Source organism: Palaemon carinicauda, chromosome 7, assembly GCF_036898095.1.
Source record: "Palaemon carinicauda isolate YSFRI2023 chromosome 7, ASM3689809v2, whole genome shotgun sequence".
NCBI classification, from domain to species: domain Eukaryota; kingdom Metazoa; phylum Arthropoda; class Malacostraca; order Decapoda; family Palaemonidae; genus Palaemon; species Palaemon carinicauda.
The window spans coordinates 97,690,528-97,706,566 of record NC_090731.1 but is presented as its reverse complement, the minus strand read 5'-3'; the positions used below and the strand labels follow the sequence as shown (position 1 = coordinate 97,706,566).

At 43.1% G+C, this 16,039-nt stretch overlaps 1 protein-coding gene across 3 annotated transcripts in view; it reads left to right on the top strand.

Moving 5' to 3' along the window:
- The window catches only part of LOC137643975 (la-related protein 1B-like), a 798,692-nt gene that overhangs the window by 718,601 nt on the left and 64,052 nt on the right, over window positions 1-16,039 (top strand). For all 3 annotated transcript variants that reach the window (XM_068376809.1, XM_068376808.1, XM_068376807.1), the window contains one exon: window positions 9,532-9,765. In XM_068376809.1, coding sequence (XP_068232910.1) covers window positions 9,532-9,765 — 234 coding nt within the window. The remainder of the gene's footprint in view (window positions 1-9,531; window positions 9,766-16,039) is intronic.

Below are 16,039 nucleotides of genomic sequence, written 5' to 3'. Positions count from 1 at the left end.
AAGGGACAGGACAGAAGAGTGTGTAATTCGTTGGAATTGCTATACGGAGCTCTATCGCCGGAGCTCTGCTGATGGAACTCCGTCGGCGTAGAAGTTTGGGTAAGGAACGTTATTGCTATTCTTATATCCTATAAGTTACTAATTATTACCTCCGGTGATACCTATGACGATTGGGAGCACCTCCTCTCGACAGGCTATCCGGTTAATTGATATGGTACTCGTACTGGCTCCGGTATTATTTACTCCGTTGATCTGGTTTCACCGGAGATTCATGGTACTAATAATAATAGATTCATCGAAACAAAATGTTTAACTACCACCTTACTTCTCGGTTGGTTAGTATATCAATACTCTGGCGCTCACCGGACCCCCTGGGCGCAACGGAGTAAAATAGTGAATCCTATTTATCAATCTTACAAGTACTCATATGACATACGGTACACTCTCTCCTTTTATGGTGGTGACTTACTCCGGCAGGTCTTCCACATGCATGTCAGGTTAAGAATACATCCCCTACCTCTTCTAAAATTACCCTGCACTTCTAAGATTGCATCCTCTGTTTTATGCTTAATACTTTTGATTACCACTATCATGCACTTCTCCAAGGACTCTCAACAAACTAATACCCCTTGAATCACAACACTCATTCACATCTCCCATACCTTTGTATAGCGGAACAATACATGCACACACCCAGTCTACTGATACCATTGACAACATAAAATATATATTAAACAATCTCACAAACCATTCTAGTACTGTCATATTTCACATAATCCATTCCAGGAACTTTTCCTGCTCTCTTCATTTCCTCTCTTGTAATCTCTCTTGATTCTCATCTCGCATCACTGGTGCCTAAACACCTGCAACAGCAATTATATCTGCCTCCTTATTATCCTCAACATTCAGCAATTTTTCTAAATATTCAGCCCTCGTTTTCCTTGCTTCCTCTCATCTCAACAACCTTCCATTTTCATATTTCACTCTCCATTTCTCAATCCACCCTTCCTTACTCTCTTCACTTTTCAAAATTCTTCTTATTATCTTCATACGAACGACCCTATCCCTGACTCCACATCCAGTCATCCACCCTATTTGCCTCCGATACCTTGTGTTTTACTTCCATATTTTTCTCTATCTTTCATGAATGGGAGGTAAATCAGTTGTTGTTTGCGGATGATACTGTACTGGTTGCAGACGCGGAAGAGAAGCTTGGCCGATTAGTGACAGAATTTGGAAGGGTATTTGAGAGAAGGAAGTTGAGAGTTAATGTGGGCAAGAGTAAGGTTATGAAATATACGAGAAGGGAAGGTGGTGCGAGGTTGAATGGAGAGTTACTTGAGGAGGTGGATCAGTTTAAGTACTTCGGATCTGTTGTTGCAGTAAATGGTGGAGTGGAAGCAGATGTACGTCAGGGAGTGAATGTATGATGCAAAGTGTTGGGGGCAGTTACGGGAGTAGTAAAAAATAGAGGGTTGGGCATGAATGTAAAGAGAGTTTTGTATGAGAAAGTGATTGTACCAGTTTTGATGTATGGATCGGAGTTGTGGGGGATGAAAGTGACGGAGAGACAGAAATTGAATGTGTTTAAGATGAAATGTCTAAGGAGTATGGCTGGTGTATCTCGAGTAGATAGGGTTAGGAACAAAGTAGTGAGGGTGAGAACGCGTGTAAGAAATGAGTTAGCTGCTAGAGTGGATATGAATGTGTTGAGGTGGTTTGGCCATGTTGAGAGAATGGAAAATGGCTGTCTGCTAAAGAAGGTGATGAATGCTAGAGTTGATGGAAGAAGTACAAGAGGAAGGCCAAGGTTTGGGTGGATGGATGGAGTGAAGGAAGCTCTGGGTGATAGGAGGATAGATGTGAGAGAGGCAAGAGAGAGTGCTAGAAATAGGAATGAATGGCGAGCGATTGTGACACAGTTCCGGTAGGCTCTGCTGCTTCCTCCGGTGCCTTGGAAGACCGCGGAGGTAGGAGAGTAGGGGATTCAGCGTTATGAAGCTTCATCTGTGGTGGATAATGGGAGGGTGGGCTGTGCCACCCCTAGCAGTACCAGCCGAACTCGGTTGAGTCCCTTGTCAGGCTGGGAGGAACATAGAGGAGAGGTCCCCTTTTCTGTTTCATTTGTTTGATGTCGGCTACCCCCCAAAATGGGGGGAAGTGCCTTGGTATATGTATGTATGTACAAGGTCAGAAATATAGATTGTGTGTTTTTGTCCACAAGTACAGCTAGACCTTCTTCATAAATTTGAAAGAGCATAGGTAGGGTCTATACGGTGGTTTCAAGACGAGAACCTGTTAAGTGGATCCCTATTGCAGGTCCTTTCAGGATTTGGATTTTTTCTGTTTTCATGTGCATCGCAGGTCTGTGGATACAGGAAGACTTAGTTACATGTCATTTACCTAAAACTAAAACCAGCGTATCTAGCGTTACTCCCCTTCACTCAGTAGTGTTGATGAGTGACAACACGAACATAGTGACATACGTCAACAAGGAAGGGGGTTTAGTGTCCTGGATTCTTAGCCAGCTGTCAAGATGCATCAGTGGGCACTGGTTCACACATTACACTTCTTAGCTTGTTTCACTCTGGAAGGCAGAATGTGATAGCAGATAATGAGTTGTTTAGGTAAAAAGTTGGCTCAGAATAGTCTTTGAATCCCTTAGTGGCTGTGAATTGTCTTTGAGTATACACCGTTCAACCTAATACCTCTAGTCTTGTAGAAGGTAATGATGTCCAGGTACCTACGAGTAACATTAATCGCCTTGAAGTGGCCTCACATTGAGTGGTATCCAGAACTCCTAAGCCTTCTTGTAGATGTGCAAAGAGAGCTACCAAACTAGCTTATACTTTTTTTATTCATATGTCAATGTTTTGCCTGTCTCTTCACAGTCGGAGGTTATCCAGCATCTCCCCTAGAGAAGGGATTTTAAGACCGACTGCAAAGGAGGTATCTGGAATACCTCCATAAATCCTCTACAGTAGGTTGCCAGGCAAAGACCCACTTTTCTTGATTGTTGTTGTGGAAGGAAGTTTGCTCTGCAAAAGGTCACTTGCTATTCCCTTTATTTCTAACTTTTAGTTTTCTTACACCTGGAGCCAGGTGCATCTTTTGAAGGATTTGATCTCTCCTTAGTGTGGTAATTATCAGCTTTAACGAGGAACTTCAAACAGGCTTCAGCACCTCGGGAAATCAAACCCTTAACTTTGAGTGCTTTCAAGGTTCTCCAGTCTTTTATAAACCCTTGAGTAAAATCTCAGAGAGACCTTACCCTTAAGACAGGCTTTCTGCTAGCCTTGGCATATTACAGAGTAAGTGAGCTTCACGGACTTGCATACTTGGTTTCTCAGTCCAGGAGGTTAAGGGAACTGTCATTGTCCTATGTACCAGATTTTGTTGCAGAAACAGAGAAACCATCTATTAATGACAACCAGTGAGGATGACCTACTAATTTCTCCAAAGTAGGGGATAAACTCTCACTAATTTAGAATTAGCAAAAGAAAAATGTTCAACAAATGGATGATATTTCCTCCTGTAGCTAACACATCTTAGTCAACCAAGCTGTAGAACTTGAATTTGATTCCTCCACTATTCCAGAAAATGAACTTATAATGAAACTGATTAATTAGATACAGTAATTGTACTGTTTAGTGAGTGAAATCTTGAAAGGATTCACTTTGGAAGCCAACAATAATTGTGATTGAATAGAAAATTTATTTTTTAGCAGGGATAAACTAATTTATTTTGTTAATACAGCATAAATGAATCATAGTGTGTGATGCAGGATCGCCAAGTGTTAGGTAGGATATTTTTTTTTTTTACTTATTCAATCAAGATAATTATTTCTTGATTGTAAATTAAATACATTTTGTCCTGTTTAACTGAATTTCTTCCAAGTTTAATTAACCTAACACATTTTTTATGCAACATCCTTATTATAGAGACATGGATTACAAAAAGAAAGAAAAAAAAGATAACATTGGGTCATATGAATTTGACTGGTTAGATACAACATATTCTTAATTATACGTCATCATCGTTGGTAGAAATGTTTTTATTGAGTAACTTGAAAATGGAAACAAGTTTATCTACCTTCTCTGTTCCAAGGCTCTTCATCAGCTTTGAATGTACTAGTCCAAAAGAGAAGACTCATTCTACTTCAGATGACGAGGCTACGGCAGTCATAAGTTGGTGCACTGCTGAATGTCACTACCCACCAAACCTGCATGAGGCTCCCATCATTCAGTGGCTGATATGGTCTTGTTCACAGGTTCAGTAAACTTAAATGACTAAAAAAAGGTGGTATTGCCTGAAACTTGATTATGGTGGGAACAAGTGTTGACATATTCCTTTGCCATATTTATCTCTTCGTCATTAAGTACCTTCCTCTGAAGGGAAGGATGAAGCATGTTGACAAGAAGATGAGCCATGGTAATGAAGTGATCATACCTTCTAATTTTTGAACTTGCTTTATGGTTTTGAAGTGTTCACATAACTCCATCCAAATATCGACAGCTTGAGCACTGGTGCATTTATTTCTTTGTACTCAATCTAGTGCCTTAGCTATTGGCTGCAATTGAGCCAATAGCTTCTTAGCAAGAGTGTTTGAGTGCCTGTCTCCTTCATATATATTAATTAGAATTGGCCAGTTATCCACATAATTCCTGAGGCAGTCTGTCAGTGTTTTATCTTGTATTTTGAGTTATTATCAGACACTGACCACTTTCCTGATGGTATCTTAAACCTGCATAATGATGGTTCCTGAAACATTTAACTACAAAACACACTCGGGCACACTATTCTATCTTATTACTTTTTTTTCTTCCTCTTGTTTTTTTGAAATGGTGTGTTGGGCAGGCTTAATAGAAGGGTCATGGATGCCTGGTGGTTTATCAAGAGGTTTTCTTTTCCTTTTCTGATTCTTTTTCTTCTCAAAACCATCCTTACTGTCCTCCCTTCAGTTGAAGTGGCTATCCTGGAGGGTATTTAGCCTTGCATGGTGTATCGGCTCCTCCACGTTGACCACTTTTTCCGACTTTTTACTATAGTCTATGGTTTTCATCAATCACTTTATTTATAATTCTGTACATATTGTTTTTGTTATAATTCTTGTTAGTCTAGTTTTTAAGTATGATGTCTCTTTTTATTTCTATTAATTCTTATGCTTTTTGGAGACATTGAGCGAAATTCGGGACCAGTACGTCCTAGATTTCGTCAATGTCGTCGTCTGTATTGCAATATTCGTGGTCTCATGTAAATATCCAAGACCTTACAGTTGCATCCAGACAGTATGATATTCTTTTGTGCTCAGAAACTTTGGTTTCTAATATGAGGCACTCATCTGAGCTTCTTATAACTGGTTTTAAGCCAATAATGTTGAAATGTGATGCCATCCCTAGGGCCAGGGGAATGGCGGTGTATATTAGGACCAAGTACCCTGCTTCTCATAAGTCCTGCTATCAATGTGGATGTCATGAGATTCAGGTAATAAAAGTTTGTGGCAGGCATAACAACTTTTATTTGTCTTCCATCTACTGGAATCCAGACATGGATAATTCTATCTTCGATTGTCTTCTTACCATTATGGCTAAGATACAAGAAGATGATAGAAAGGCTTCTTTTGATTGTCTTCTTACCATTATGGCTAAGATACAAGAAGATGATAGAAAGGCTTCTTTTGTCTTTGTTGGTGATTTTAATCCTCACCATAGGGAGTGGTTAAGTTCTATCTCTCCTACCGATCGCCATGGCTTAAGAGCTTTAGACATTGCCTCTGAATCAGGCTGTGAGCAAATCATAAATGAAGCTACTCACAGGTCTGGTAATTGCTTGGACCTCGTATACACTCACTCCCCTGGCGTTATAACTAGTAAGGTTGGTTCTCCAGTCGGGACATCTGATCATGCCTTGATTTCATTAGTAGTGAAGACTGAGCAGCCTGTCCCTAATATATTATACTCTTGTAAAATTTATATGAAATCCCAAGCAGACTGGAATGGGATTTTGCATGATCTTTTGTGATTGAATTGGTCACAATAATATAGTAGTGTAGATCCTGTTGTCCCTTTGAATGAGAATCTAGTCAACATAATTGATAGGTGTATCCCTTCTCGTGTGCTAAGGTACCGAGTGAAGGACAAACCGTGGTTCAATGATGATTGTAGACATGCTTATTTGGAGAAGCAGGAGGCCTATCATCTTTGGAAGGGTAACAGATCATATTTGACCTGGAACAACTATACTCAGCTTCGAGCTTTTGCTCAGAGAGTTTATGCCTCAACTGAAAAGGTGTACAATTTAACCATAAAAGAAATACCTTCTGGTACAACTCAGGAACATAAATGGAGGTCTACCCTTAAATCTGCCCTCTTTGGTGTAGATGCAACAGTTCCTCCTTTACTTAAACCAGATGGCTCAGTCATTCACTGTCCAAAGGAAAAGGCAACCTGTTGGCTGATGTTTTTTATAGTAAACAGAGTAATGAAAAACTTGAACTTTCTCATTCCTGTTTTCCTGAGGCTAAACTAACTAGTTTAGCTTTTCAATCTCATGAGATTGAAGCTCTGTTGATGAACCTTGATGCTTATGGAGGTGTAGACCCAAATGGCATTTTTCCTTTGTTATGTATAAAGACAGCAGATTTATTAGCTCCAAAGTTATCTGTTATTTTGCGCAAGTTAGCAAGAAGAGGAGCTTTTAGCACTTGTTGGAGAATTGGTAATATTACTCCTCTATGTAAATGTGTTTGTGGTAGCTCAAGTCCCACTGATTACCGCTCAATTTCCTTAACTCCCATTTTGAACGTCTTCTGACAAAACATCTTAATAGGTTTGCTGAAGGTAATCATCTATTCCCTAGTTTGCAATTTGGTTTTCGTAAAGGCCTTGGAGCTGGTGATGCCATTCTTACAATCTCCAATGCTGTACAGAAATCCCTTGATTGTGGTCAGGAAGTTCGTATGATTGGCCTTGATTTTAGTGCTGCCTTTGACCGTGTTAATCATGAGGCCCTTGTTTTCAAACTCAAACAGTTGGGAGTGGGTGGGTCGTTTCTTAGCATTATTATTGATTTTCTAAGTAATAGATCTCAAAGAGTTGTTGTTGATTGGCACCATAGTGAGTATAGGTATGTGATATCCGGTGTTCCACAGGGTAGTGTTCTTGGCCCATTACTTTTCATACTATATACACATGTTGTGGTTTGGCCTAGAAAACAAGCTTGTTGCATATGTAGATGATGCTACTCTCTTTGCATCAATTCCATCCCCTGAATGTAGGTCTGGGGTTGGTGAATCCCTTAATAGAGATTTAGCTAAATTAGTGCATAGTGCAAATTATGGGGTATGAAGTTGAATCCTAATAAAACTCAAAGTATGATTGTAAGTAGGTCAAGGACGGTGGCTCATCAACATTCGGATTGACTATGTTTCTTTAAATTTGTATGACTTAAAATTTTAGGTGTGATTCTCAACAGCAAATTTACTCTTGAGAAACACATTAGGTCTGTATCTTCTTCAATTGCACAAAAAATTGGCTTATTGAGAAAGTCTTTTAAGATTTTAGTGATCAATCTATTCTGAAGAAGTGTTTTAATTCTTTCATTCTATCTTGTTTTAAGTATTGTTCTCCTGTCTGGTGTTCAGCTGCTGATTCCATTAAGTTTCTTATTCCTGATCTAGATATTAATCTTTGGCACTGTCGTTCAATTAGTTCATTATGCATGTTGCATAAGATTTTTCATAACTCTGACCATCCTTCACATTCAGATCTCCCTGGACAATTCTATCCTGTTCGTAATACTAGGCAGGCAGTTAATTCTAATAGCCAGGCCCTCTCCATCATTAGGCTCAATACTACACAGTATTCTAGGAGTTTTATTCCAGCTGTTATCAAGTTGTGGAATGATCTTCCTAATCGGGTAGTTGAATCAGTAGAACTTGAAAAGTTCAAAGTTTGAGTAAATGTTTTTATGTTGACCAGGCTGACATGAGTCTTTTTATAGTTTATATATGACATATCTGTTTTTGACGTTAATAGTTTATAAAGGACATATCTGTTTTGACGTTGTTACTATTTTTAGAATGATTTATTGTTAATTTATTCTCATCCTTTTTTATTTCCTTATTTCCTTTCCTCACTGGGCTATTTTTCTGTTGGAGCCCTTGCGCTTATAGCATCTTGCTTTTCCAACTAGGGTTGTAGCTTGGCTGGTAATAATAATAATAATAATGCTCTTTTACATGATCAATTTCTAGGTCATGATCTATTAGATTTAAAAGGTGTGCTACACAACAATAGGAGGTTATATTTTGTTGAGCTGATTTTTTTAGTAGTTTATGTATTTTGGTAACATTTGCTGCATTGTGGCATTCTAAAAAAATTCTTCATTTCTTGATTTTGCAAGTTGTAGAAGGTACAGCAGTGTGAGGTTGGCCTGATGTGTTTACTGTTTCAATGAAATAATTTTGGCCAATTGGTGTTACAATAACAAATATTTGATTCATTATGAATGTTAGACCATCCAGCTATTGCCAAAAGCATACAGTCTAGTCATGAAGCTAGTAAAAGAAATTATGGTAAGTCACAAATCCAATAATTAATCATTATTTCCTTCATTACTTTTATCATTATTACTGAAAATATTTTAATATTAAAAAAATTAATAAGATAATTGATTTTGAAGCATATTTTTTTATATTAAATCCATTTCTATAGAAGAAAAGCTTGAACTTGTGACTGAACTCATTGTCCAGTAACAAAGGGAAACGGAAGAAATCCAGGCATGTTTAGAAGGATTCGCCCAACTCAGAATATGGTATGGGATAAGGTTGAATAGGTTAGTAACTGTAACACTCGTAGGCAATACAGGAGAGAAAAAGGATATACTGGCTGCAATCAAGGCTGTTAAAGACAAGTCTGAAATAATAAGGAAAATAAAGAGTAGATTGCACTGAATTAGGAAACTTCCATGAAAGAAAGAAATTGGAATATTAGCCCAACAATTTCTGGCCCTATATACAAATTCTCCATCTGTACTTTTAACACTAATTGCAAGGTCATTACTAACCTCTATTTTGGTTAGAAGACAACAGCTAAGGTGTAAAAGCCTGATCTGAATTCTCCCTAGAAACACAAGTACACTCATTGTTATACTTCCCTTCTCTATAGTGCACCTTCTCTCCATTAATATGATACAATCATTTGGTTCTTTTAATTGAACCATTAACACCTAGATTGGAGAAAGAGGTGAATGTTAGTCACTGCTTGGCCATTACTCGTATGGATATATGTTGAGAGCCGGAGTGTTCTCTGCTGACCATTGGTAGGGTGCAGTTTCACATCGTAGCATGATTATGATTCTTAACCCGTAGGTCACCCAATGTAAGGGATAAAGGGAGTTAAAGAAAGTTTTACTTCTATTTTCAGATTAAGAGACTTGCCCTCTTTAGATCTTTTTATATATTAACTAAACAACTCGCTTATAGAAATTGGACCTATGTATAAGGGCTCATAAAAGTTTTTAAAATTCCAGCCTGAGGAGTATGATGCTGCCAAGGAAGCCAGAAAAGCTCGCACACGTACGAGGTCAGAAAATGAGGGGTTGGTAGTTCAGGATGCGTTCCAGAGATACGGTTACCACCATGGAGGGATTAGAGGTCGCCAGCGAAGAGCATCAGAAGGAGACAGAGGACCTCATGAAGCTGCAAGTGAAATATATTATTACAGGGCAAGAAATAGGTCTGGAGGAAACGGCACTGGTGCAAGGGTAAGTCGATTTATTTATTTATATATATATATATGTGTATATACTTATACATACATACAGTACACCGTATTTCCCAAGTCATAAGACGCATTTTTGGGCTCAGGCCATGTCGTCCTGATGGAAGGTTCCTTTAGTAGCTTCCTAAGGGTATATTTGACTACAGTGGATATTCCCAGAGAATTAAACTAAAGGTCTCCAGAATTCTAACTTCTGGCACGAGTACCCTCAAGGTTGCCCTTTAGGATATCGCATGATAATAGGGGATGTATTCTTGACACGCCACATAGCTATCTGCACCCCACATAGCTATCTGCACCCCACATAGTGTTTATGCTTCGAGGGGGGAACAAGTGGCAGGATATAGGAGGAGTCGTTACAAAGTTCTCCTCTGTTACTGTTATGGGCACACTGATGACGTTATATTCGTCGCCATCTTGCTGACGTCATCTCCATTCCTTTCGTAGTAGCGTCTTGACCAGATGTTGTTTCCCAGTTTTCTCGCTATTTACGCAGCCATGTCGCAATCTTCAGCCTCTTCTGCCTCTGGAAAGTTGAGCGTTCACTTCTTATACTGTATAAATTAGCTCTGGCCGTAGAATATAGTTTTTTCTCGAAATAAACTGTGTTTTGTGGCGGAGCTATTGCCTAGACTGGAGGCGTCGCCGACGCTGTCGTTCACATCGCATGCTTTATTTAGTTAGCCAGAACGACCGTCCTGGTTCTTAGCTAATTATCAGTATATTAGTTATTTAGTCTTCATTGCTAGGAATTAGTTATATTATGCCGTTAGTATTCTTCAGTTTCGGCGAATGTAGGTAGCCGATCTTTCCGATGCTAGGCATGCTAGCTTAGGCGCTTTAGTTTACTTTCATGCATGATATAATAAGTGTTCCTTGTGTTATCCTATTTAAATGAAGATATTAGGCAATTATACATATAAGATTCTGTGATTGCACATGGGTTTTTTCCTCTTACTAGAGAGTATACAAGGTGTTTCGATGAATCAGGTAGTCGATTCCCCTGCTCCTTGGCTAGTAACCTTGGGGCTTTAGTATACTTTTGCACATCTACGGTTACCTTTATGTATAAGGTAATCGCTCCCTCTGAGTGTAGCCTAGGCTGCAATCCTAGCCCTCCTTGCCCTGAATTGTGATTCTGGTAAGGTTAGGCTAGGGTTTTCTTCCCCGTCCTAAAGCCATTGTTCATGAGCTTTGCGTTCGGGTCAGAACCTCAGAGTAGCTTTCGTGTGCCTCCAGCTACCCCAATAAAGTGAATGTACTCTCCTGTTGGACCCTGTTGGCTGGCATAGGGGGCCTTGCCCCCCTAGACCACACCTAGAGGGGTCATGAGACCCCTCCTCCCTGTGGCCTAGCGACTTGTCCTGCGCTTGCATACTCTGGGCTGGGAAATAATGAATTTCCCTAGCCTAGGTTAGGCAGGCTTAGGGATTCTGTTTCTTTATAGTTTAGGACGGCTTGATGATGCCAGCCCCTGTACTGCACTAACCCACCCTAGGCTGGAGAATGGACTCTCCTTATACCTGGGGCGGTGCCGGTACTGAAACAGAGTCCCCTTGTTAGAGTGCTGGGGAAGGCTTACGCCAACTCCTTACACTCCTTACACAGGACCCTTTCCCTGCCCCCCTCTGTCCTTTGGTGATGGCCTAGCCATTACACCCCTGTGTCGGCTGTCGTACAATCTCATCGAGTGCCGGTGGGTTGTAGGGTCAGCCTGGTCTTTCGCCTGCTGGGCCGAGTCGTTCAGCTTCCCCCGCGTAAATGTTGCTCTGGGATAGCCATGCGGCAAGTCTAGCTGCCGGCGGGAGACCTCCCTGCTGTTTTAGAGTGTTCTTCGGTCCTCCCTTGGACTGCCACCCGCTGCCCTAGCCGACTGGTACCGACAGAGCTGCGGCTGGATGGAAGCCTGATCATGATATGTTCTCCCCTTCCATTTGAACCCTCCTTCCTGAGGAAGGCGGAGTTAGGGTGGCGAAGCTGCTGCCCTTCCTTCTCCTTCACTCACTGCTTTCTCTCTCTCTCCGGGCTAGTGCTGTCAATTACGTTGACCACCTGCCACCAGCCCCGCCGGCAGAAGGCAGGCCGACTCTGCCGGCTAGTGTAGCCTAGGTCACCGCCCAGTCACATAGTATGATGGCAGGGTTGGTGTGCCTTGGCCGGTTGCCCGCCGGCAGCCGGGGGTCGTCGGGGTTTCTCCTTTACCCTGCCACATAGAATGATGGCTGGGGCTGGTTGCCCTCTGCCGGTGGACCTCCGGCAGTCTGGCGGACCGCCGGCCACACATATCTTTACAGTACAGTATTGTGCCAGTGAACTGTCGTCTTGCACTAGCCCTGCCGTCAGTACGCTGGCAATGTCTGTTGTATGGATGTATACAATAGCCAGTACATCTGTGGTATAGAACATACCTTAGACAGAAAACTATAGTATATAGTTATACAATCGATAAAATTTCTAGCATACTCTGTGCATTCATGCACAGTCCCTTGCCGAGACCTACCTGAATTGGGGATTGATACCCCCCTTTTCTTTACGCTAATTGTTCATCGGCTCCCTTTAATTCCTCTATTAATTCCTTGGAAGCGGTGTTGCTTACACTACTCTACCCCTATGGGCTTGATTCTTCCTTCGGGCCTCCCTCGACGGGCGCCCTAGAATTAATAGTGGGGAAGGGTCACGGCAACTGGCTGGGCGGGATTCACAAGTATGTGTCTTTCCCTCTTCAATTCCATGTTACCTATCCTAAGCTTACACTTGGAAGGGAATCTTATATTATATAATTAAGATTAAATTAAGATTAATCTAAGGTTAATTTAAGTCTAGCATGATAGACTTCCACATACTCATGTACCTTTCCTTTCTTTACAGGAGGAGTACATCCGGTGTGAGAGCGCCTTCTGCAGCGTTCGGCGCCGGGACTTCTACGGCTGTCACCAAGGGGTCTCTGAGGTACTGGGACCTGCAAGTGTGCACTACGTGCAAGGACCTGCTCAACGAGGGGGTTCAGACTCCCCAGTCTGCGGAGTCAAGGGACATCGCCCAGGGGAAACTACGCAAGTGGGTGCGTGGTTTGCAGAAGAACGCCACGGGGCCTTACCTTCCCAATGAGCGGATGAGGGCCATGCTCTTCCCTAAGGCTACAGACGCCGTAATCCCTCGACCTGAGATCCCATGCATCCAGCTGGCGGTCGATTCCGACGTATCGGACGCATTGAAAGACATCCACATAGAGGATGAAAGGATGTCAGAGGTGTCAGACACCACTGAGAAGACCCTTCTGGCTGAGGGTCGCGAAGATGAGTCTACGGTGGCTCCTGAATCCGAGGAAGAGGACGTTACATCGGCCTCCGTGTCGTAGGTTATCGGCTCGGAACCCATTCCCTCTACGTCGTCCACTCCTCTGCCCACGAAGCTGGACGATTCCATGGCTACATTCCAAGCTATGATGGCGATCTTCAAGGAGAAGTTCAAACAGAGGGACGAAGATTTCAAGAAGGAAATACTTCGCTTGACGCTTCAACGCTGGCCTCAGAGGAGGCTCAATGTCAAGGAACTTCCCACCTGCTCCGTGATCAACCCGTGGAAGCATGCCGAGTACATGCCCATCACCAGAGGGAGGATCGTGATCTGGGACAAGCTAGGCGCCGTCCCCCTTGAAGAGGTGGAATTCTAGCCTAACTTCGAGTTATACCCGGATTGCTTTGTACGACAAGTCGGAACCCGTTTCCAAGGAGGAAACAGAGCCGAAGGAGGTCATCGTGTTTGACCATGCAGGATACTAAAGAGAGGCTGGCTGCCTCTCTCTCCCTCCAGGTGATCATGGAGACAATGGCTGGGGAACAGAGGACCCCAGATATATTCATGGTCCTAGCCAAAACCCACTTGGCAACCCTGATGAAGGACTTCTATAGCTTCATCAGAGCTCGGAGGGCCTACAGGGAGTTCGTGTTTACATCAGCCATGATTAAACACGAACCGAGGAAGTTTATTGCCTCCAACATTTGGGGAAAGGATCTTTTCCCCAATGACTTGGTCAAGGAGATCGTCGACAAGGCCGCCACGGAGAATAGGAACTTTCTCCAAAAGTGGGGCATGTCGTCGAAGAGGAAGTCTTCTCCGGATGAAGGTCCCCAACCGAAGAAGTAGTCCAAGAGACCAAGGAGGCAGGGGAGCAAGCGGTCGAGGAGCCAAGCCCTCCGGACACCAGAAGCAATGAGTTGCTTCCGGTAGGAGGAAGACTCCGTCTCTTCTGGGATCATTGGACCTTCAATCCCTGGACTCACAGCATCATCAAGAACGGACTAGGCTGGAGCTGGAGCTTCTAACACTCCAACCCCATTCTGGAAGAATACGTCCGAGAACTCTTTAACAAAAAGGTGATCAAGAGGGCAAAGTCCATCAGGTTCCAAGGAAGACTATTCTGTGTTCCCAAGAAAGACTCTGACAAAGTCCGTCATTCTGGACTTGTCCCCTCTCAACAAGTTCATCGAGAACAAGAAGTTTAAGATGCTGACCCGTCAGCACATACGAGCCCTATTGCCCCGAAAGGCATACACAGTCTCGATAGACATGGCGGACGCCTACTGGCACATTCCAATGAATCGCAAGACCTCCTCCTACTTAGGATTCAGGCTTCAAAGAAGACAGTACTTTTTCAGAGCCATGCCCTCGGGCTAAACATAGCCCCAAGGATCTTCACGAAGCTTGCAGAGACAATCGTTCAACAACTACGCCTACAAGGCGTCCAGGTGATGGCTTACCTGGACGATTGGCTGGTGTGGGCAGCATCAGAAACGGAATGCCTGCAAGCCTCCGAGAAGGTGATCCAATTCCTGGAACATGTAGGATTCAAGATAAACACCAAAAAGTCTTGACTATCTCCAGCTCAGAAGTTCCAATGGCTAGGCATACATTGGGACCTCCAGTCACACCGTCTTTCCATTCCGCTAAAGAAGAGGAGGGAAATAGCGAGGTATGTCAAGAGACTTCTCAAATCCAAACGGATTGCAAGACGACAACAGAAACGGGTGCTCGGCTCCCTCCAGTTCCCTTCAGTGACAGATCCAGTGCTAAGAGCACAGCTAAAAGATGCATCGGGAGTCTGGAGAAGATAGGCACCAAACGTTCGAAGAGATCTCAAGAGACCACTACCGTCTCAGCTACAATCACTCCTCAAGCCATGGTCGGAGGCCAAGAAGTTCTGGAGGTCGGTATCTCTGCAACTACCTCCGCCCTCGGTCGTCATCCATACGGACGCATCACTAGAAGGATGGGTGGGTCACTCCCATCAATGTCAATTTCAAGGAACGTGGTCCCCTCTGTTCAAGACGTTTCACTTCAACATCTTGGAGCCATGGCAGTCTTTCTCACATTGAAGAGGCTGTCCCCTCGTCCCTCAGATTCACATACGACTGACTCTGGACAGTGCCGTAGTGGTCAGATATCTGAATCGTCAGGGCTCAAGATCGCCCCAACTCAACCAAGTGTTGTTGCCCATCTTCCGTCTGGCGGAGAAGAAAAGATGGCACCTCTCAGCAGTTCGTCTTCAAGGGTTCCGCAACGTGATGGCGGATGCTCTATCCAGGATAGCTCCAATAGAGTCAGAATGGTCCCTAATCACAGACTCATTCTCCTTCATCTCTCACCAACAACAAGAAACTTCCTCGCTACGTGGCCACATACGACGACCCCAGAGTGGAAGCGGTGGACGCCATGTCCCTAGACTGAAACAGATGGACAAAGATTTACCTGTTCCCTCCGCCCAACCTTCTGCTAAAGGTCCTCACCAAGCTGAGATCCTTTCAACGAATAACGGCCCTAGTGGCTCCCAAGTGGCCCCGGAGCAACTGGTTCCCATTGATCCTGGAATTACAACCGAAGCTAATTCCCCTGCCGGACCCAGTTCTGTCCCAACAAGTTCAGAAGTCGACTGTCTTCGCTTCATTACAGAAAACCCGAGACCTTCATCTCATGATTTTCTCTCCCTAGCCGTCAAGAAGAGGTTTGGGATCTCGAAGGAAATCTTAGACTTCTTGGAGGAATATACGACGAAATCTACCAGAAGGCAATATGAGTCATCTTGGAAGAAATGGGTGGCCTTTGTCAAAGCGAGAAATCCTACGGAAATATCGATGGATTTCTGCTTGTCCTTTTTCATTCACCTTCATTGACAAGGCTTAGTGGCTAACATGATTTCCACTTGTAAATCGGCCTTGACAAGACCCTTACTATACGCCTTCCAGACAGACCTGTCCAGC